At 42.3% G+C, this 21,400-nt stretch overlaps 1 protein-coding gene across 1 annotated transcript in view; it reads right to left on the bottom strand.

The window, feature by feature from the left end:
• Positions 1–404: 404 nt before the first annotated feature.
• LOC128056623 (24-hydroxycholesterol 7-alpha-hydroxylase) overlaps positions 405–21,400 on the bottom strand; it is an 85,795-nt gene continuing 64,799 nt past the window's right edge. Inside the window, exons 11-12 of the mRNA XM_052649418.1 lie at positions 4,058–4,145; positions 405–540 (exon numbers count right to left, since the gene is read on the bottom strand). Of these exons, the coding sequence (XP_052505378.1) occupies positions 469–540; positions 4,058–4,145 (160 nt within the window). The 3' untranslated portion in view covers positions 405–468. The remainder of the gene's footprint in view (positions 541–4,057; positions 4,146–21,400) is intronic.

Genomic DNA, 21,400 nt, shown 5'->3' with positions numbered 1-21,400 from the left:
AGTTTTGATATAATAATGCAGTTCCCCAATCACGAATCAGTATTGGGCCCTGCCCTGTTAGGAACCAGTCCACACAGCAGGAGGTGAGTGGTGGGAGAAACTGAAAACTCCGCCTCCCCCACGGATCCGTGGAAAAATTGTCTTCCATGAAACAGGTGTCTGGTGCCAAAGAGGTTGGGGACTGCTGCAGTAATGTATGAAACCAATGCCAACTTCTGAAGAATACCTCTTTTTGGATCACTGAAACATTTTACCCTGTATTTGGGCCTCGATATCAGTGAAAGTGATGTCTGATTCTTCGTCTACACTTAAAATACCAAATACACATGCCACCCGGACATTGTCTTGAACTAAATCCTAAAATAAAATTAAGTGACGTGTTCTTGTCAAATTCAGGTCTAGGTGCCACCAGGCTACTGGATGAGGGGGCAGTCATTCCTCCAGATGGCCCTGGCCCTCCAGCAGACATCATTTTCTTTGTTTAAACTGAATCCGGCATCGTCCTTCCGGCTGCTGGACACCCACCAAGTGGAGAGAACTCTAAAAGCAGAAATGCAGAAAGAGGATAGAAGTTAAGGGACGTAAGCCACCAGTGTGGACCTAAGCTGTAGTCAGTGTGATTGTTCCCGAAAGGCAGAGTTTAGGTTTGGAAGGCTGGACGGTTTTACTTGATGAGTTCTCCAAGGGGAGCATCAATTTTAGTCTTCTATTCAAGGGATGGATCTTCCCTGTAGCTCAGACAGTAAAGAATCTTCCTGCAATGCGGGAGACCCAGGTTTGATCCCTGGGTTGGGAAGATCCTCTAGAGTGGGGATGGAAATCCACACCAGTATTCTTACCTGGAGAATCCCATGGACAGAGGAGCCTGGCAGGCCACAGTCCATGGGGTCGCAAAGAGCCGGGCACAACTGAGCGATTAACACTACTATTCAAGGGACAGAAATGGAGGCAATCCCTTACTCTTTTTTAGAAATTTATTTATTTTTAATTGGAGGATAATTGCCTTGCCATATCGTGTTGGTTTCTGCCATACATCAACATGAATTGGCCAGAGGTATACATATGTCCCCTCCCTCTTGAGCTTCTTTCACACCTCCAACCCCATCCCTCCCCTCTAGGCTGTCACAGAGCACCAGTCTGAGCTCCCTTGGTCATACAACAAATTTCCATTGGCTGTCCATTTTACATATGGTAATGTACATGTTTCCATGCTACTCTCTCAATTTGTCCCACTCCCTCTTTTCCCCCGCTGTGTCCGCAAGTCTGATCTCTATGTCTGCATCTCCTTTGCTGCCCTGCAAATAGGTTCATCAGTACCAATCCCTTATTCTAATAGCAGCTTCTTCACAGCTTCACATATCCCAAGGCTATGAGCCTAGGACTCACCCTTCACTTTAGCTGGGTGAAGAGGATACCACAAATAAAGCTCTTTCAATACATTTCTAGCCCCCAATATCTGACACCTCATTTAAAATTGCTGAGTGAGACTTCTATGACACGTTACTGATGTTCATAAGACAACATGGTGTTAATGGTGCAAACCACTATTATAGTGAACCTAAGATCAAAACTGTCCAAAAGGATATTCTGTGGGTACCAAATGTTCTGATAGGTTCTATTACATCTTAGTTATGAACAAGGGGTGAATAGATGTGGGGGTGATGGGAGGTCAGTTCATTGCAAATAAAGCAAAGAGATTGCTGAAGCTTAGGAGCTTGGATGAGAAAACCAACCTGTTCTGTCAACTTTGAGTGTTGGAGGAAGAGGAGGGGCGAGGAAGGAGGAGGGTGATCCACCTTAGATGATGATTTTTTTTTTGTCATGAGTCTGAAAGCAATGGGGCACAGTTTCTCAGCAACTGGTTTCTTAGGTCAGTTGATAGAATGAGTTGCAGAACTTGCACGGACTCTCTGAAATTGCATCTGTTCATCATTTTGTGTGTATGAAGAAGTGTGTACTTTTCTGGTAGGGGGATCCATAGATCTTGTGAGATTTTCCAAGAATCCATTCCCCTACTCCCAAAAACACAGCAGAAGAAAACCAGGCAGCCAAATAAAAACCTCACTGTGTTAGCAAAAAAATCTGCTTGCTTTTGGGAAAGAATCGAAGTGGGTCTTCTTGTGAGTGCTTAAAATGAAATAGTTCCCATTGCCAGCATCTGGACACAACTGACCAATCACAGATCCTGGAAAGCTTTGCAGTTTCCTTATGGTTTGGTTCTTATTGAGAGAGAATTAAGATTAAATTGTTTTGTTTAGACTGAGGTAAAATAAAACTCTTACAAAAGTAAAATTAGAGATGGCAGCGTTTGATTTGGGGTACCGTGGCAAGAAAATTCCTTTGGGGGAGCTGGTTTCCAAGCCCCATGATCTTCCTGCACTTGATGACGAAGTGTCTGGAGCACGCCCTGGTGACTCCCCCTTCCCCGCTGCAGCTGATCTGAGCCTGGTAATTGGAAGGTCACTGCCTCTAGTTTTTGATCACCTCCTTTCACAACTTCGTAAAATAAGTTCCACCATTAAATAATATTAATTGATCTTTCTAAAATAAGAACTGTGGAATGAAATGCCCTTTGAGACAAGGATTCTCTCAGACTTGTATTTTTTACAAACTGAGGTCACATCTCTTTGAAAAATGTTCTTAGTAGGGTCAAAATAGAAATAGGATGTATTTTAAAACAAACCAAAAAAAGGTATAAAAATACTAGAATTCTTAGCGGGGAAGAAAGTGCTGGAAAAAACCCTGCCTAAGGATCTGGTCAAAATGACTGATCTCCAGTTTTATGTGTCACATGGCTTGACATCCTTCTGATGTGAAAAGGCATTCCTGTGTCTTCTGACTGGTGGGAAAATAGATGCTGAGTCAGTCCTGGGCAATATCGCAACATTTAACTTGGAAGATCAGAAACTAGTATTTGGTGCCTGTAAATCTTGGCCCGGATCTTCATTTTGCCAACAAAACTGTACTCAGCTGAAAACCTTTGTGAAGGGTGTTTTGATTTCCCTTTCATCATTGGATTTTGAGAGCTCTTTATCACTGTTGCTTGTACTCAAAATAGAAGTGCAAAAGAAATCAAGGCAAAGTGCTGAAATGTGCATATTTGTGAGCAATATAATATTTTCAGTGTCATTTATGCACTTACAGAATTTCTGTTGAAATGTCACCCAGGAGTTTTATTTATCCCTCCATATATTAGCCCTTAGTATGTCAAGAGTAAATCATAGCACAAAATGCTATGTGAATAGCCCTGAGATTGCAATCGTTAATTTCTGAGCTTCAGCCTCAGTTTAAATTAAATAGCACCTTTTATCCAGAGTTTTCAAAGGGACATCCAAACACCTGGAATTAAATTGGACTTCCCCCTGTTTCCTCGGACAGTGGTCCTCAAAGTGTGGCGGCAGCAGCACCCAGAACTTATCAGAAATACAAATTCTCAAGCCCTTTACCAGATCTACTCATCAGGAGCTCTAGGGCTAGGGCCAAGGATTCTGTGTTCTAACAAGCCCCCTCCATCTCAGCTAATTCTGATGCTCATACCAGTTTGAGGGCCATTGGTCCAAGAGAAGAGAACCACAGAAACACCAAGTTAAATGGTTGAGAGAGCCAAAGGTCAGAGGTGGGGAAAGGTCATTGTCTTCACATTGCGGTTCACTGTTTCTTTGTTCGGTTAATTTCCTTCTATGTCATTGCTACCAAGTGGACTAAGGGCTATGACTCGTGGCTCATGGCTAACTTTTGGACACACAGACATGCCTTTCTAGGGAAACAAGCCTGACATCAAGGCCATGTTTATTATACCCAGATAAAAGGGTTAAAATGGATAATTCATTGGGGATCTCCTAACACTAAGGGGTGAAAACACTATCATTAGATCCCGGTCTTGTGATAATGGGGAACACAGAATTGACTTAGAATTAAGGGAATGTTTCTCAGTCTGCGGAGACGAAGTGTTAAGATGAGCCTAACTGAGGAGATCAGTTAGCTCATATCCAGTAATTAAAATGAAGACTTTATCTCAGATTTGAAAGTCATGCTATTCAAAATTCTGAAGATTTACCTGTTTGGGCAATGGGTCCAGAAGACTACAGTCATAATAATAAAATATTAAAATAATACATATTTGAATCTCCAACAGAGCCAGCCACCTGAAAGAAAAAGAAAAGAAAATTTGTGCTTGGAAGATGCATACGTATCTTCCAGTAAGGAGTATGGGCTTCCCTGATGGCTCAAATGGTAAAGAATCTGCCTGCAATGGAGAAGACCAGGATTTGATCCCTGGGTTGGGAAGATCCCCTGGAGGAGGGCATGGCAACCCACTCCAGTATTCTTGCCTGGAGAATCCCATGGACAGAAGAGCCTGATGGGCTACAGTCTATGGGGTCACAAAGAGTCAGACTCGACTGAGTGACTAACACTGAAGAATATCTATAACTACACATATTTCAAAGCAAATGTGCTCTTCCTTGCAATATAAACCTTCACTATCAAGAGGACGGAGTAAAGAAAAACTTAACTCTTTTCTTTTATAATACTGTCTACTCCATAAGGGAGTTGGGGTGATTACAGTGTTTTAAAATGTGTATAAAATGCTTAGCCAGTGGAAGCATTTAATGAATGAGATTCCAGGTCTCTCCTCTAAGTTTTAGATTTGTCCTTTCCAATATGGTAGCCATTAGCTACATGAGGCTATTTAAATAAATTTAAATTTATCAAAATTAAAAAGTTCAGCTCCTTAGTGGCATGAACCACATTTCAAATGCTTAATGGCCATAAGTAGTTACTGGCCACCATATTGAACAACACATATTTAGACCTTTTCTATGATCACAGAAAGTTCCATAGGACAGTCCTGTAGGAATTTCTGCCTAGATATTCTGGATGTACTTTAAATTTCCCCTAACTGCCAATTTTTTTCTCTACTATAATCCTGCACTCAGGCTTCAAGTTTTTTGATCATACATCTCTGATAAGAAAATACTGTACATACCCTATAATATATGAAGACTCATTTATTTGTAAATTATAGGCACTTCCCTGGTGGTCCAGTGGCTAAGACTGTGTTCCCCATGCAGGTGGCCCAGGTTCGAATCCTGGTCAGGGAACTAGATCCCACATGCTACAACTAAGACCTACCACAGCCAAACAAATATATATTTTTAAAAATTGTATATATATACCATTGTATTAGTTTACTGTCGACTTTGTATACACACACACATATATACACAGAAATTTAAAAACTGAGAAAAGTGTAAATGAAATTCTGCCACTTTTCCTGGCATTCCCTGTGGGCTGTTTTGAGCTCTCCTTAGGGGAGGCAGACCATTTTAGAGGGAATGGCCTCTAATAAGTACGATTAGTCCAACATCAGAAAACTGTATGCCATCGTAGAAACAACACTCTCCGTTACCCTTCCTGCAGTTGGGCACCGAGGTTTTTGCTTTATCTCCCTAATGCTTCCCCAGTCCTTCTCCTTATCCCCTTCACTCTCGTCCCTGCACTGCTCCCCACTTAGGTCTTCACCATTTACTGATGTCCTGGATTCCTGAATCACCTGAGCTTTCAGATTGGCTTCTCTGCTTTCAGTATCACTTCTCTCCACTCTGTCCTCTGCCCTACTGCTGAAGAGAACTTTCTAAAACAGAAATTTATTGCCATTTCCTCATTTTACACACGTGTACTTAGTCACTCAGTCACGTCCGACTATCTGCAAGGCCATGGACTGTAGCCTGCCAGGCTCTGTGTCCATGGGGATTCTCCAGGCAAGAACCTAGAATGGGTTGCCAAGCCCTTCTCCAGATCTTCCCAACCCAGGGATCGAACCCAGGTCTCCCACACTGCAGGCAGATTCTTTGCCATCTGAGCCACCAGGGATGCCCAAGAATAATGGAGTGGATAGCCTATCCCTTCTCCAGGGAATCTTCCTGACCCAGGAATTGAACCGGGGTCTCTTGCATTGCAGGCAGATTCTTCACCAGCTGAGCTACCAGGGAAGCCCATTCCATTTGTCAATGCTTCTATTTCCTTCTAAATGCCGCAGGAAACACTGCCAGCCACTGAAGACCTGTCTCCTACGTATTTCTCCAGCCTCCTTTCCCCCAGAGCTCCTCCTTAAAATCCATGCTCTTGCCACACTGTATACTTGAGGTTCTCTGAATGGCAATGCCATCTTTTGCAACCCTTCTCTTCCCTGAGGCTCAGTTTCCTCTGGAAACATTCCCTGCCTGCTTGCTCCTGGGCTGAGGTGTCCTTCCTGCCCATTCCATGGCTCCCTGGGCACACTTTAGCCACTGCCTCTACTGAACTGAATTGTGATTGTTTATTAGCTATCTCTCTCCTGGGATTATATTGTTGGGCCTTAGCACAGGGCATTGAGCTCTGCTAGTATCTAGCATTGACTGATAAAATGAACAATGATGGAAGGAGATGCCTTCATAAAGCAGATTCAATTTCCTTATCTTTCCATCTTTTTCTATGTTTCTGTGGCACTTTTAACATCCCTCAATTAACACCGTTATCCTACAATCCCACCCTATTACACTTAATCTTCTTCATGTCTGTCTCCCCTTAAAGACTACAACCTTCACAAAAACAGGAAGCAGGTCTTATCACTGAATCCTCAATGTTTGTTGACTGCATGAGTGGATGAATGAATATGAACAATCTGCTATTTGTATCAGATAATTAGATTTATTTCCCACTGGTATTCTTGAAACATCTTGCCTATATTTCTATTTCAAATGAAATCTGGAGTGCTCCAGGTATTGTTAGAACCTACCTGGATACATCAGTTCTTCACAAATATTTGTGATGTAAATTTAATTCTACCTACAAGCCTGGTGTGACGCAGTCCATGGGGTTGCAAAGAGTCAGACATCACTTAGAGACTGAACAACAACAACTTAGAAATGCTAAAGATAATTCATTTCAATGGAATGTCAATGCCTATGAAATAGAACAATTCAATCTTTACTGATTTGGATCAAATTAAGCAGCAATTCCAAGAAAAAGCAATTTTGCTAATTTGCAGGTTCAGAATTCCTCACAATTAACTTTTTGTCAAGCTTCTAACAAATTAGATTGTCCATTTCTGGCTATGATGTTTGTCCTTGGGACATGAGCAGCCCATGATGGGCACACCATATCTTCTTAAGATATGTCCATAATGTATAACTCTGAAATGAAGAAAAGAGCATAAATCATAAACACTGGGAACTGCAGCGGTGTTTAACTGTTGTTGATTATTACTGTATGTAACTATCAATAATAAATACTTTGCGTTATGCTTTTTTAGAAAGAGATATATCCAAATGTTTATTCTTCAGATTCTCTGCAGAATGACTGATTATCATCTTAACTTTGTGGGCATGCTAAATACTTCATTTCTGTGAGACAAAAAGCCATTAGACAGTTTTGAACAAATGTGACTTACGTTTTTAAAAAATTATTCTGGCTGCTACTTTGAGAATAAAATATAAGGTGATGGAAGAAGACTGATTTGGAAACAATTATAATCTTTCAGGCAACGGAAAAACTTGGACCTGAATGGGCCAGGATGATGGAAATAGTCATGAGTCATGGTTAGTATCTGGATATACTTTGCAGGATAGGCTGATGGTTTGCATGACAGACGTGAAAGACTTAATAAAGGAGTCAAGGGGGATTCCAAGTTTTTGGCCTGAGGAAATACAAGGGTACAGCAATGGGGAAAGCTGAAGGAGGAGCAGGTTGAGGAGTTACCATTCAGAGCTCACTTTTGGACCTGTTCATTGCAGCTTGCTATTGACCAGTGCCTTGGAGACATCCAGTGGAGATGTTGAGTGATGACGAGGGATGAGCCTGGTGTTCGGGGGGAGTCAGTCAGGGATGGAGGTACAAGAGATATAAATAGAGTCATCACTATTTGGACAATTATATAAAGCCAAGCATCATCGAAAAAGCAAGAGAGTTCCAGAAAAACATCTATTTCTGCTTTATTGACTATGCCAAAGCCTTTGACTGTGTGGATCACAATAAACTGTGGAAAATTCTGAAAGAGATGGGAATACCAGACCACCTGACCTGCCTCTTAAGAAAGGCATATGCAGGTCAGGAAGCAACAGTTAGAACTGGACATGGAACAACAGACTGGTTCCAAATAGGAAAAGGAGTGTGTCAAGGCTGTATATTGTCACCCTGCTTATTTAACTTCTATGCAGAGTACATCATGAGAAACGCTGAGCTGGAAGAAGCATAAGCTGGAATCAGGATTGCTGGGAGAAATATCTATAACCTCAGATATGCAGATGACACCACCCTTATGGCAGAAAGTGAAGAGGAGCTAAAAAGCCTCTTGATGAAAGTGAAAGAGGAGAGTGAAAAAGTTGGCTTAAAGCTCAACATTCAGAAAACGAAGATCGTGGCATCTGGTCCCATCACTTCATGGGAAATAGATGGGGAAACAGTGGAAACAGTGTCAGACTTTATTTTTCTGGGCTCCAAAATCACTGCAGATGGTGATTGCAGCCATGAAATTAAAACATGCTTACTCCTTGGAAGGAAAGTTATGACCAACCTAGATAGCATATTGAAAAGCAGAGACATTACTTTGCCAACAAAGGTCCATCTAGTCAAGGCTATGGTTTTTCCAGTAGTCATGTATGGATGTGAGAGTTGGATTGTGAAGAAAGATGAGTGCCGAAGAATTGATGCTTTTGCACTGTGGTGTTGGAGAAGACTCTTGAGAGTCCCTTGGACTGCAAGGAGATCCAACCAGTCCATTCTAAAGGAGATCAGTCCTGGGTGTTCTTTGGAAGGAATGATGCTAAAGCTGAAACTCCAGTACTTTGGCCACCTCATGCGCAGAGTTGACTCATTGGAAAAGACCCTGATGCTGGGAGGGACTGGGGGCAGAAGAAGAAGGGGACGACCAAGGATAAGATGGCTGGATGGCATCACTGACTTGATGGACCTGAGTCTGAATGAACTCCAGGAGTTGGTGATGGACAGGGAGGCCTGGTGTGCTGCGATTCATGGGGTCGCAAAGAGTCAGACACGACTGAGCGACTGAGCTGAACTGAAGGGATAGGATGAAGTCACGTAGGGGATAGGTTAAACAGAAAAAAATAAGAAATCTGAGGAGGCAGCTCTGGGGCAGGTCAAAATTTAGAGGTTAGAAAGGTGAGGATGACCAGCAAACGAATCTAAGAAGTAGCCAGAGGAGTAGGATAGTGAAAAGAGTGATTATCTTCAAAGTCCAGGGAAGAAAGCATGTCATGGGGGCCCGAGCTCCTTCAGATCTAGTGGGAAAGGCTGACAATGAGCGCTGGCGTGCGTGCTCACTTGCTCAGTCATATCAAACTCTTTGTGACTCCATGCACTTTAGCCTGCGAGGCTCCTCTGTCCATGGAGTTTTCCAGGCAAGGATACTGGAGTGGAGCTGCCATTTCCTCCCCTGGGGGATCTTCCGGACCCAGGGATTGAACCCGTATCTCCAGTAGCTCCTGCATTGGCAGGTGGATTCTTTACCACTAAGCCACCTAGGAAGCCCATGGCAATGAGTACCCACGTGTGAAAAGAAATATTAAAGTTCCTGCTCACATAAAACAGCCAATTCTTCTCAGGCCTCAGCTCCCTCTCTAGAAGTGACTTAGATAACGATCACTACACTGTCATTTTGCGTTCAGTAGAATAAGCAGTGACTCCTCGATCTTTAGCAGCTGCCCAGCAGCACTAGAAAAAAATGCTCGTTAATTCTGCATTTGTGAATTATAAAAGTTTTATAGGTTCTCCTTTATCCAAACAAATCCCATTTTCTTAGAAGTCTGTTTTTAGCCCCTTTCTAAGTTTAGCTTGCTGGGACCGAAGCACTTCTCTGAACTCAGCCCCGTGGGGAAAGAGTGCCTGGGACCCCTCCTCTCCAGTCCCTGGAGGAGAGGCACCGTGACAATCAAGACTGTGGACTATCTGATGGGGAGGTGGGTCTGTTGCAGGGAAAAAGGCCCTCAGCTCCCTGCAGAAGGCGTGGTGATGAGCGACAGAGCCAGAAAAGCAGCAGGAACTGAGAAACAGGCTGCCGAGGGGCTGGAATGAGTCACGTGCTGGTGCTGGGTACTTTGACCCTGAAACTATAATAGACCTTGTGAAGAAACTGTACTGAGAAGTGATACTTCTCTGTGAAAATGAAGGCTCTTTAATATTATCACACATAAGAGGCCTTCCACGAATACTTCCTCTATTATGCAAATATGTAAACAAGAAATAGTTCATATGCTATTTAAGAGAACAAACTTGACTATTTTAGAAACACTATGTATATTCTGATTAGAAATAGAACTAATGTTTATTAGTTCATTAAGATAGTTTTCCCCTGGAACCTGTAAGCATTTCCTGAACTAATTTTAGTCTCTGTGATGTTCTTAAAAATCATAAAACTGAATTTCCTTATGGTAAAACTATAATTTAGGTTTTTGACCAACTGATATTATGTGCATTACAGAGGCTTCAAAATTTTTCTTCTTTTGTTATTGAGGGGTAAGCTAGTTCACTTATTAAATTAGTATTAGGTATTTAAATAGTATAAATATTAATATCATATTTGCCATCATTTCTAAACATTCTGGTATTCTAAAGAAAAAGATGAGTTAATAAAACAGGTAATAAAATAATATGTGCTAAAACTCTTATTTTCTCCAAATATTTGGATATTCTAGCAGAATTACTACCTCAGTTATTCACTAAAATGAAGTTAATGTTTTTTGAAATGGCAAAAAGCAATTTGTGTTTACAAGCCTTTACCCTGAATTTTGTTTTGATGTCTAAAATATTAGGGACTAACATACACATATCTGTGACATTAAAAGTTTTTGCTCCAAAGAAAGAGAGCTTCATAAATCCATATTTTTACAAAAGCTCTTCAGAAGCAAGTTAAGCTATGCTCATGCTAGGAATGTTTTCTTAATACTTCTAATGTCAAAACAGTGAAAGTAATGAGGCATATTATTTATAACAGATTTATTTTTTACACTTGCAAGAACAACATTACACATCTACAAATAAAGCTCATTAAAATATAAACATGTTGAAAATTCCTTAAATACCGAGTACTTGCATGTTTTCCCCACTTGTAAATAAATGCTCAAGGAGACCTACACCAACACTGAGCACACAAAGCTCTACAAAACCCAGACCCAATGATCACATTGCTAGTAATGCACGTGGAGAGATGGGAAAGGTGACAATGTGAGATAAAGGTGGCGACAAAAGGGCTATGGAGATCTGGAGGCTGGAACGAGCACTGTGGCCTGGAGTGATCAACTCCATGTGGAGGTGATGCTTGAGCTAGTCCTGGAGAGAAGGACAGGCTTTGATAAGTACACATGTTGAGTGGGGCATTCCAGTCCCAGGAGAGAGCAAGAGTCAGAGGAGGAATGGGCATGGTCAACAGGGGACAACTGGTAGACTGTCTAGGGTGGGCATTCCTAGATGTTCAGAAAGATGTATTTGTGTCAGATTCCGAAAAGTCTGGAGTTCTAGGCTGATGGGTTTGGCCAGTAGGCAGTGATGCCCAGTTTCAACAAGAAAGTAACAACTTAGAGATGATTATTTAAGGAAAATTCATCTGTATGTGGTGAGTAAGATAGATTGAAAGAAGAGATAATGGGAAGGAGGATAAGAAAACCATGACATCTCCTGGGGCAAGATGACCTAGGTTAGGAGGTGGGAGTGGACGCGTCAGACTGAAAAGAGAGAGGGGTGAAGGGTGACTCTAGGAGCCGAGTGTCTAGGAAATCAGTGATAAACAGAAGAGGAACAAGGAGCACAGAAGGAACGCTAGGGTTAGCAGTAAGTCATGATTTTCATTTTGGATGTCTTGATTTTGAGACTGAATCCCTCTCTTCCTTTTTAAAAGAAAATCTCTCTTTTTGTCCTACTAGAAGTCATTGTGGGCAGTGCCAGCATGGGCTGGAAAACTGCCACTGTTGCCAGGAGCAGGGGCTCTGAAGTATATTCCAAGTTGCTACCAGCTGCAGCTTATGAAAATAGAATGATCTTGCCCTGGAATTCAGAGAAGGCAGCATACAGACATACTTTCACAGGCATCCTTCATTGAAGCAGGGCTGGTCAAGTTAAAGGGGAAGTACTTTTCCCACACCCTCATTCCCTTTAAGAAATCTTATAGGAAAATGAAAACCATCTGGTGACAGGAGGAAAAATTATCTAGACCAGGGTTTCTCACACTTCAGCATGCACTGGAATCACATGGAAGGCTGTTCAAATCCACGTCACTGGACCCATCCCCCCATGTTTCTGACTTAGTATATCTGGGGATGGGTCACCCAATTTGTACTTTTTACAAGTTTCCACATAATGTTGCTACTAGTGGTATGGGGAACATATTTTAGAATCATTATCAGAGGAACATGATCAAGCAGAAAGGGGAAAATATGTTGAAAGCTGTAGTTTACTCTGGGGGATGGGATGGGAAGGGAGATAGGAGAGGGGTTCTGGATGGGCAACACATGTGCATCCGTGGCTGATTCATGTCGCGATGTATGGCAAAAACCACTACAATATTGTAAAGTAATTAGCCTCTAATTAAAATAAATTAATTAATTTCTTAAAAAGCTGTCGTCTATCAAATCTTTTAGTTTTAGCACATAAAATTAAAATGACCAAGCATACCTCAGCTACACAGGAAACATTATGCCTGGGGTACCAAACTTTTGATTGGGAATGATGGCGTGGGCAAAATCTGAAAGAGTGAGCAGACAGATGGTGATATTAAATAAGGCGAAATAAATCCAGAATAAAATGAGAAGAATCAGATTAGGGTAAACTGGAAGAGAAGGAAAAGGAGAAAACATGTGAAAAACAGAAGAGAAGGGAATGGGCCATATTTAAATGGGGGAAAGGAGGAAAGAAAGCAGAGGACCTCAGAGCTTCTTGACTTGAGACACTGTTTCATCGGGGAGATGAGAATCAGATCCTAGTGGGAGCACAGTCTCTGAGGCCACTGGTTTTCAGAGCTGCAGCCAGGATTATTTTAACAGTGATCTTCCTAGAAGAAAAACTCTTATATGTAGGAGCTGTGAGCTAGACATTTGATACCGCTTTCTAAATGCTCTTATTCAACAAAAGGGCAAAAGAATACTACTGACTTCATTAAGATGAACTATTCACCAAACAGAAATGATCTTGTGCTATAGCTTAAATTCCAGACCCTCCAGGAAAAAGTTAAGAAGTGACATTTGTTTTTATTTTCTTTAGTGATATACCCACCTTAAATGAAACTCAATCCCCTAAGAAGGCCAAGCTATTTAGAAAGCTACTAACTCATGTGGTTAGTATATGTTAATGATATGCCATGGAGTTAAATAGATCTTGAAAGAAAGCTTTTGCTCTTAAGGAAATTATACATTACTTAGTATGCTTTTAGAGCTTCTCTTGTGGCTGCAATGTGGGAGAATCTGCCTACAATGTGGGAGACCTGAGTTCAATCCCTGGGTTGGAAAGGCTACCCAATCCAGCATTCTGGCCTGGAGAATTCCACGGACTGTATGACAGTATGGTCCATGGGGTCGCAAAGAGTCAGACATGACCGAGTGACTTTCACTCACAGGATGCTTTTGGTTACAAGTGACAGAATAATCCACAACAAGCTGGTTTCTGTATGGAAGGGATTGTATCAATTTATGCACCTAAAAAATCTAGAGCTGGTGCTGGCCTCGGGCAGAGATCACTCTAACAGTTCAATGACGTAACCATGGAGCCAGTTCGCCTCTGCTGCCTTGCTCTATGGTACCAACTTCATCCAGCTTCTGCAGTTTCAAAATAGCTGCTGACAGTTTCTGCGGCCAAGTGCTTCTTTATTCACATCCTACAGGGAATGATTATTTCTGACCCAGAAGTCTCAATAGAAACTTTCACATGGTAGCTAACTGTATCACTGAAAACACAAGGCAAGACTAAAATCAATCACTATGGGAGGGGAGGCAGGGCAAAGGGAAGGGATGTGAGGATCGGTTTAGGGAACAGTGCTTCATTACTATGGAGCTGGGGGTGGAAAAAGTACCCCAGCATCCCATGAATCTAGGATGCTGGAAAATCTAGGAAAACTAGGGCAATTAGCAAGCGAGAAGAAGATAGTCAATGATGGGGAGATAAAGAATGGATATAAGGGATATAAGTATAACTGAACCACTGTGCTGAAGCCTGAAATTAACACAACATTGTAAATCAAGCATACATCAATATAAAGCAAAAGTTAAATTAAAAAAAAAAAACTCATGGGCAATATTGTGATATAGCATAGCTTTAATTCCAGTCCTCTTTCCCTAGGAATTAAAATTTCGTTCTGAACAAGAGAGTGACCAAACTTACTAAAGAGCAGCAGTTCAGTTTAATGAGGGGAGAAAGCCCACGAGGAAAAAAAAGTGATGGGGAGATATCCAGCCCCAGTGGCCTTTCATTCTTTCCAACAGATACAAATCCTATGCAGGTGTTCTGTGCACCACGGAGGGGCCAGCAATCTATTTGGTAAACAAAAGTGAAAGAGGGTCCTTGCTGGCATTTTTGGAGCAGAAATGAACACATGAGCATTTTGGAAGCACTTTGGCTTAAGTATCAAAAATCACTCTGGCGTTTGCTGCTTCTGTTCTTGAGAGACTTAAATCTTAGCCGCATAGAAGTGTCAGAATGAAATGGTTGGGGAAGTAATGACTGCAACTTTGCCAATGGTCTCTGTGCCCCTTTGAGTGAGTCAGTGCTCTTTAGTAAAGCAGAAAGGAGAGAGAAGTGTGGCTGGAAGTTAATAAGGGACCTGGCCGCCTCGCTCAGTCTTGTAGGTAACCACATCCGCTCTTCCCACTCCCGGCCCTTTCTCCATCTCCTCCAGGACACATGCACAGACATAGTGAAAATGGAAACAAGCATAAAGTGAATCCAGCTCATTCAGTTCCATTTACCAACTGGAGTGGAGAGGATGCATTTGTTTATGTAACAAAGTCGCCAGAATGAGTTGAATTTGCAACTTCTTATGAAATCCAGAGCGACTGGGGTTCCCCACTCCTCAAAAGCAACTGGCTATCCTCTAAGAAGTCAAGAAGCAAGAGTTAGAACCAGATATGGAACAACGAACTGGTTCCAAAGAGGGGAAGGAGTATATCAGCATCAAGGCTGTAGACTGTCACCCTGCTTATTTAACTTCTATGCAGAGTACATCGTGAGAAACGCTGGGCTGGAAGAAGCACAAGCTGGAATCGAGATTGCTGGGAGAAATATCAATAACCTCAGATAGGCAGATGACACCACCCCTATGCCAGAAAGCAAAGAGCAACTAAAGAGCCTCTTGATGGAAGTGAAAGAGGAGAGTGAAAAAGTTGGCTTAAAACTCAACATTCAGAAAACGAAGATCATGGCATCCGGTCCCATCACTTCATGGCAAATAGATGGGGAAACAGTGGAAACAGTGACAGACTTTATTTTCTTGGGCTCCAAAATCACTGCAGATGGTGATTGCAGCCGTGAAATTAAAAGACGCTTGCTCTTTGGAAGAAAAGTTATGACCAACCTAGACAGCATATTAAAAAGAGAGATTACTGTGTGAACAAAGGTCCGTCTAGTCAAGGCTCTGGTTTTTCCAGCAGTCGTGTATGGGTGTGAGAGTTAGACTATAAAGAAGCTGAGCACCAAAGAACTGATGCTTTTGAACTGTGGTGTTGGAGAAGACTCTTGAGAGTCCCCTGGACTGCAAAGAGATCCAACCAGTCCATCCTAAAGGAGATCAGTCCTGAATAGTCACTGAAAGGACTGATGCTAAAGCTGAAGCTCCAATATTTTGGCCACCTGATGTGAAAAGCTGACTCAATGAAAAAGACCCTGATGCTGGGTCTTTCTTTCACTTTCTGATGCTGGGAAAGATTAAAGGCAGGAGAAGGGGATGACAGAGAACAAGATGGTTAGAAAGTGAAAGTGAAGTCACTCAGTCATGTCTGACTCTTTGCGACCCCATGGACTGTAGCCTACCAGGCTCCTCCTGTCCATGGGATTTTCCAGGCAAGAGTACTAGAGTGGGTTGTCATTTCCTTCTCCAGGGGATCTTCCCGACCCAGGGATCGAACCCCAGTCTCCCACATTGCAGGCAGAAGCTCTACCCTCTAAGCCACCAGGGAAGTCTGAGATGGTCAGACAGTATCACCAATTCAATGGACATGAGTTTGAGCAAGCTCCAGGAGATAGTGAAGAACAGGGAAGCCTGGCCTGCTGCAATTCATGGGGCTGCAAAGAGTCGGACACGACTGAGCGATCGAACAAAAAAGGCATCCTCTAAGCATTAAAATTTGGAAAACTCAGCAGTGGCCACAGGACCGGAAAAGGTAGTTTTCATTCCAATCCCAAAGAAAGGCAATGCCAAAGAATGCTCAAACTACCGCACAATTGCACTCATCTCACATACTAGTAAAGTAATGCTCAAAATTCTCCAAGCCAGGCTTCAACAATACGTGAACCGTGAACTCCCTGATGTTCAAGCTGGTTTTAGAAAAGGCAGAGGAACCAGAGATCAAATTGCCAACATCCGCTGGATCATCGAAAAGGCAAGAGAGTTCCAGAAAAACATCTATCTCTGCTTTATTGGCTATGCCAAAGCCTTTGACTGTGTGGATCACAATAAACTGTCGAGAATTCTGAAAGAGATGGGAATACCAGACCACCTGACCTGCCTCTTGAGAAATCTGTATACAGGTCAGGAAGCAACAGTTAGAACTGGACATGGAACAACAGACTGGTTCCAGATAGGAAAAGGAGTGTGTCAAGGCTGCATATTGTCACCCTGCTTATTTAACTTCTATGCAGAGTACATCCTGAGAAACGCTGGACTGGAAGAAACACAAGCTGGAATCAAGATTGCCAGGAGAAATATCAATCACCTCAGATATGCAGATGACACCACCCTTATGGCAGAAAGTGAAGAGGAATTAAAAAGCCTCTTGATGAAAGTGAAAGAGGAGAGTGAAAAAGTTGGCTTAAAGCTCAACATTCAGAAAACGAAGATCATGGCATCCGGTCCCATCACTTCATGGCAAATAGATGGGGAAACAGTAGAAACAGTGTCAGACTTTATTTTGGGGGCTCCAAAATCACTGCAGATGGTGACTGCAGCCATGAAATTAAAAGACGCTTACTCCTTGGAAGAAAAGCTATGACCAACCTAGATAGCATGTTGAAAAGCAGAGATATTACTTTGCCGACTAAGGTCCGTCTAGTCAAGGCTATGGTTTTTCCAGTGGTCATGTATGGATGTGAGAATTGGACTGTGAAGAAGGCTGAGGGCCAAAGAATTGATGCTTTTGAACTGTGGTGTTGGAGAAGACTCTTGAGAGTCCCTTGGACTGCAAGGAGATCCAACCAGTCCATTCTGAAGGAGATCAGCCCTGGGATTTCTTTGGAAGGAATGATGGCTGAAGCTGAAACTCCAGTCCTTTGGCCACCTCATGCGAAGAGTTGACTCACTGGAAAAGACTCTGATGCTGGGAGGGATTGGGGGCAGGAGAAGGGTACGACAGAGGATGAGATGGCTGGATGGCATCACTGACTCAATGGACGTGAGTCTGAGTGAACTCCAGGAGCTGGTGATGGACAGGGAGGCCTGGCGTGCTGCGATTCATGGGGTTGCAAAGAGTCGGACACGACTGAGCGAGTGAACTGAACGGAACTGAAGCATGAAAAGGGGGAAAGCTACTTATAGTGCTTCTCAAATGCAAGATTGCCCAAAGATATTTTACTGAATGAGGCACAATTATTAAAATTACATTAAAGTGAAAGTCGCTTAGTCATATTGCAACCCCATGGACTATACTGTCCATGAAATTCTCCAGGCCAGAATACTAGAGTGGGTAGCCTTTCCCTTCTCCAGGGATTTTCCCAACCCAGGGATGAAACCCAGGTCTTCCGCATCGCAGCTGGATTCTTTACCAACTGAGCTATCAGGGAAGTCCCCCACCACACACCCAAATTACATTATCATTAATATAATAAACACATAGAAACAACTGTACTCAGAGCTTCACAAAGCACAAATAGAGAGCTGCCTTGCTACCACTAACTTATAGGCACATTACATTCCTACAAGCGCTTAGCTTTTCTTCCCCCTCAGCATTTGATACCACTCCCTTTCAGGCAGGTATGCTTTCTTTTGTGCATTTTATTGATTATTCTCATCTAGTCCACAAAGCCTTTTTCAATGCTCCTTCCTCTGAACTCCTATGGCATTTAGGATATAGATGAATCACCTGGCATTTCTCTAATGCCATCTTATGCTGTTAAGTAAGTTTTTCATGTTGCTATGGCTCATCTCTCCAACTGCATTATAAGCAATTTAGGAATGCTGTGTGTCTTTGAATCTCTCTAGTGTCTTGAGGTGTCTTGAGTTACACTATAAACTCCTTGAGAAAAGGGACTTTGTCCATTATTTTGTTTTCCAAGGTAACTCCTGGAACTCTACCCAGACATATAGCATATAACTGATGACTATTTATTGAATGAAGGATAATCATATGAATACTAGGTGCCCAAGAGATAACAGCAATGTGCTCAGTCACTCAGTTGTGTCTGACTCTTTGCAGTCCCATGAACTGTAGCCCCAGGCTCCTCTGTCCATGGGAATTCTCCAGGCAAGAATACTGGAGAGGGTTGCCATGCCCTCCTCCAGGGGATCTTCCCAACCCAGGGATCGAACCCAGGTCTCTGCATTGCAGGTGGATTCTTTACTGTCTGAGCCAACAGGGAAGCCCAAGAATACTGAAGTGGGTTGCCTATCCCTTCTCCAGGGGAACTTTCCGACCCAGGAATCTAATCTACTATCAGCTGGACCTATGTTTGAATTAATTTTCCAATATTGATGTGATTTTCATTAGTAATTCAAGATAAATCCATGACTTTGTGACCTAGGACTGCCTGCCCTAGGATACATGAAAAACCCAAATACACACAAAAAGTAGAAATCACAATTTCTCTTCCTGAGAAGTCCATGCTTCATTTCCATGTCTCAAGTACTGCAGCCTTCCTCTTATTACACCCTTTTCTTATCCAAGCATGCCTTTGTAAGGGGGGGAGGGTGTTCTTGCCAAAGATCAGAGCTAGTGTTTTACACTGGAATTTAACCCATATCAATTAGCACAATGACACAGCCCACTGGGATCCTCTTGCAGGGATGGGCACCAAGGGCAAACAGGACTGTTGGCTTTGATGTGCATTCCAAGGGGTGGGTATGGCAGGCACATCCCTTTCTGCTAAGATCATCAACTCTCAGAGACACCCACTTGACACTGGAAATCCCCCATCCTACTCCTCCATCGAAATTCACAGTTCACTAGGAAAATGTCCATTCTTCATTTTGTAGGCTACTATGGCTGGTACAGTCCAGTAGTTCACGTGTTTCCTCCTGTTTGTGTTTCTGCAAAATCACTAGACTTCTCCAGCAGATTTATTTGGGAACAATTCCCTTCCGCTGCAGAAACGTGTCTCGCCAGGGGTTCATCCTCTAAATATATTTTCTGAACTCCTGTCTTTCAAGGAGGAACTCTAGTTCTTCCATTCTGCTTTTTGGCTGGTGGCTGATGGCAGCATCAAGTTCTTACTCAGTGTTCACTTCGGAGAGGGGCTCTTCTGGCTTGGTGGCCTAAACACCAAGGGGTGACAGCTGCAAGCCCACAGTGTTTCTTGACAAACTTTGATCATCAGCTAGTTCACAGGCAAATTTCTCTGACTCACTGAGTATTTGGTACATGAGAAAATAAACTGGCTCGAGGCATACAAACTAAGAATAGGTGCATTTTCTAGGGATTATACTAAGGTTTTGTGGGATTACATTTCTAGTGCAAAGATCTTTCTTAGCACACACTGTCCAAATGAAGTCATTTGCCTTCATGAACAATTTTCTGGTTTTTGTTTGCTTTTTGTTTTTTTTTAATGTTTTATGGGTTGGCTGTTTAAAATAAGTAACAGAAAAATTACAGCTATTAAAAATAGAAACTTAATAGAAAACTAAATAAACTAAGTTGGTTTTTAAAACTTAAGTCATATTTATTCAACATTCATATTCAGCCTACAGATTTCAGTTATACGATACATATGTTGCCACACTTTGCACTCAAAAGTTTTCAAAGGAAAACCTAATATCTTGTCCTCCAAACTGCTCCTGTTCCTGATTTCTCTACTTCTACCATCTCTTCCAGCCACATAGATTCAAAGCCACCATCCTCCTCAAATCTTCCCTCTCAGCTGATCACCATTTCTAATCATTTTCCAGATCTGATAGATTCCACCACTTCATGTCTCTGAGATGGAATGTTAGCATGACCTTCTAACAAGGCATGCCCCACATGAGTCTGCTCTACCCAAATCTCTGGACCAATGTTCTTTTTCAATCTGTCTTCTAGTCACTACTAGTCACTTCTAGTCACTACTGGCCCCAGTAATAGTAAAACCATAAGCCCTAAGCCACATACCCTTGACCAAATGACCCTTTGCTTACTGCTTCTTCTGTCCAGAAGTTCATCTAACTCTTCAAAGGCTTTTCTCCCCAGAAAACTGTCTAAGATCACCCTGATCAGATACACTCTCCCTTGAATCTTCAGAGCGTGACGCTTGGCCATCTCTCATCCTGTGTTCCTTGCAGTTATTTGTGAACGCGATATGATATTCTCCTCACCTTCTCCAGATGTCATCTCCTGAGGACTGAGAATATGTCTTACTCTTGCCCAAAGCTTCTGCAGTACCCACTGCAGAACATACAGTATGAGCTCAGTGCACTGAAAAACGTATAGTTTCTGAATAAAAAATACAGTATTGATTGAGCTGAAATGTGATGGCCCCACTATTGGACCTATTGCTATCAAACTCAAGCAAATGTCTGCCAGCTTCAAAAGATATCACAGTAAGATTGTAATAGCCTCTCTTAGAAACCACAGTCATCAGTTAATCCTTGATCATCGGCCCACACTATAAGCTGCATGCAAAGCATTTCAGTCCTTGGTTTAAATGACTTGTTGCTCAATTAAACATGCTTATGATAAAATCTTTAGGCACAACTAAGAATATATATATATATATATATATATATATATATATATATATATATATATGGGAGAAGGCAATGGCAACCCACTCCAGTACTCTTGCTTGGAAAATCCCATGGACAGAGGAGCCTGGTAGGCTGCAGTCCATGGGTTCGCAAAAAGTCAGACATGACTGAGCGACTTCACTTTCACTTTTCACTTTCATGCATTGGAGAAGGAAATGGCAACCCACTCCAGTGTTCTTGCCTGGAGAATCCCAGGGATGGGGGGAGCCTGGTGGGCTGCCGTCTATGGGGTTGGACATGACTGAAGCAACTTAGCAGCAGCAGCAGCAGGAATATATA

This window comes from Budorcas taxicolor, chromosome 11 (assembly GCF_023091745.1).
Source record: "Budorcas taxicolor isolate Tak-1 chromosome 11, Takin1.1, whole genome shotgun sequence".
Lineage (NCBI taxonomy): Eukaryota > Metazoa > Chordata > Mammalia > Artiodactyla > Bovidae > Budorcas > Budorcas taxicolor.
The sequence above is the reverse complement of the archived record's forward strand: the minus strand, read 5'-3'. Positions and strand labels throughout refer to the sequence as shown.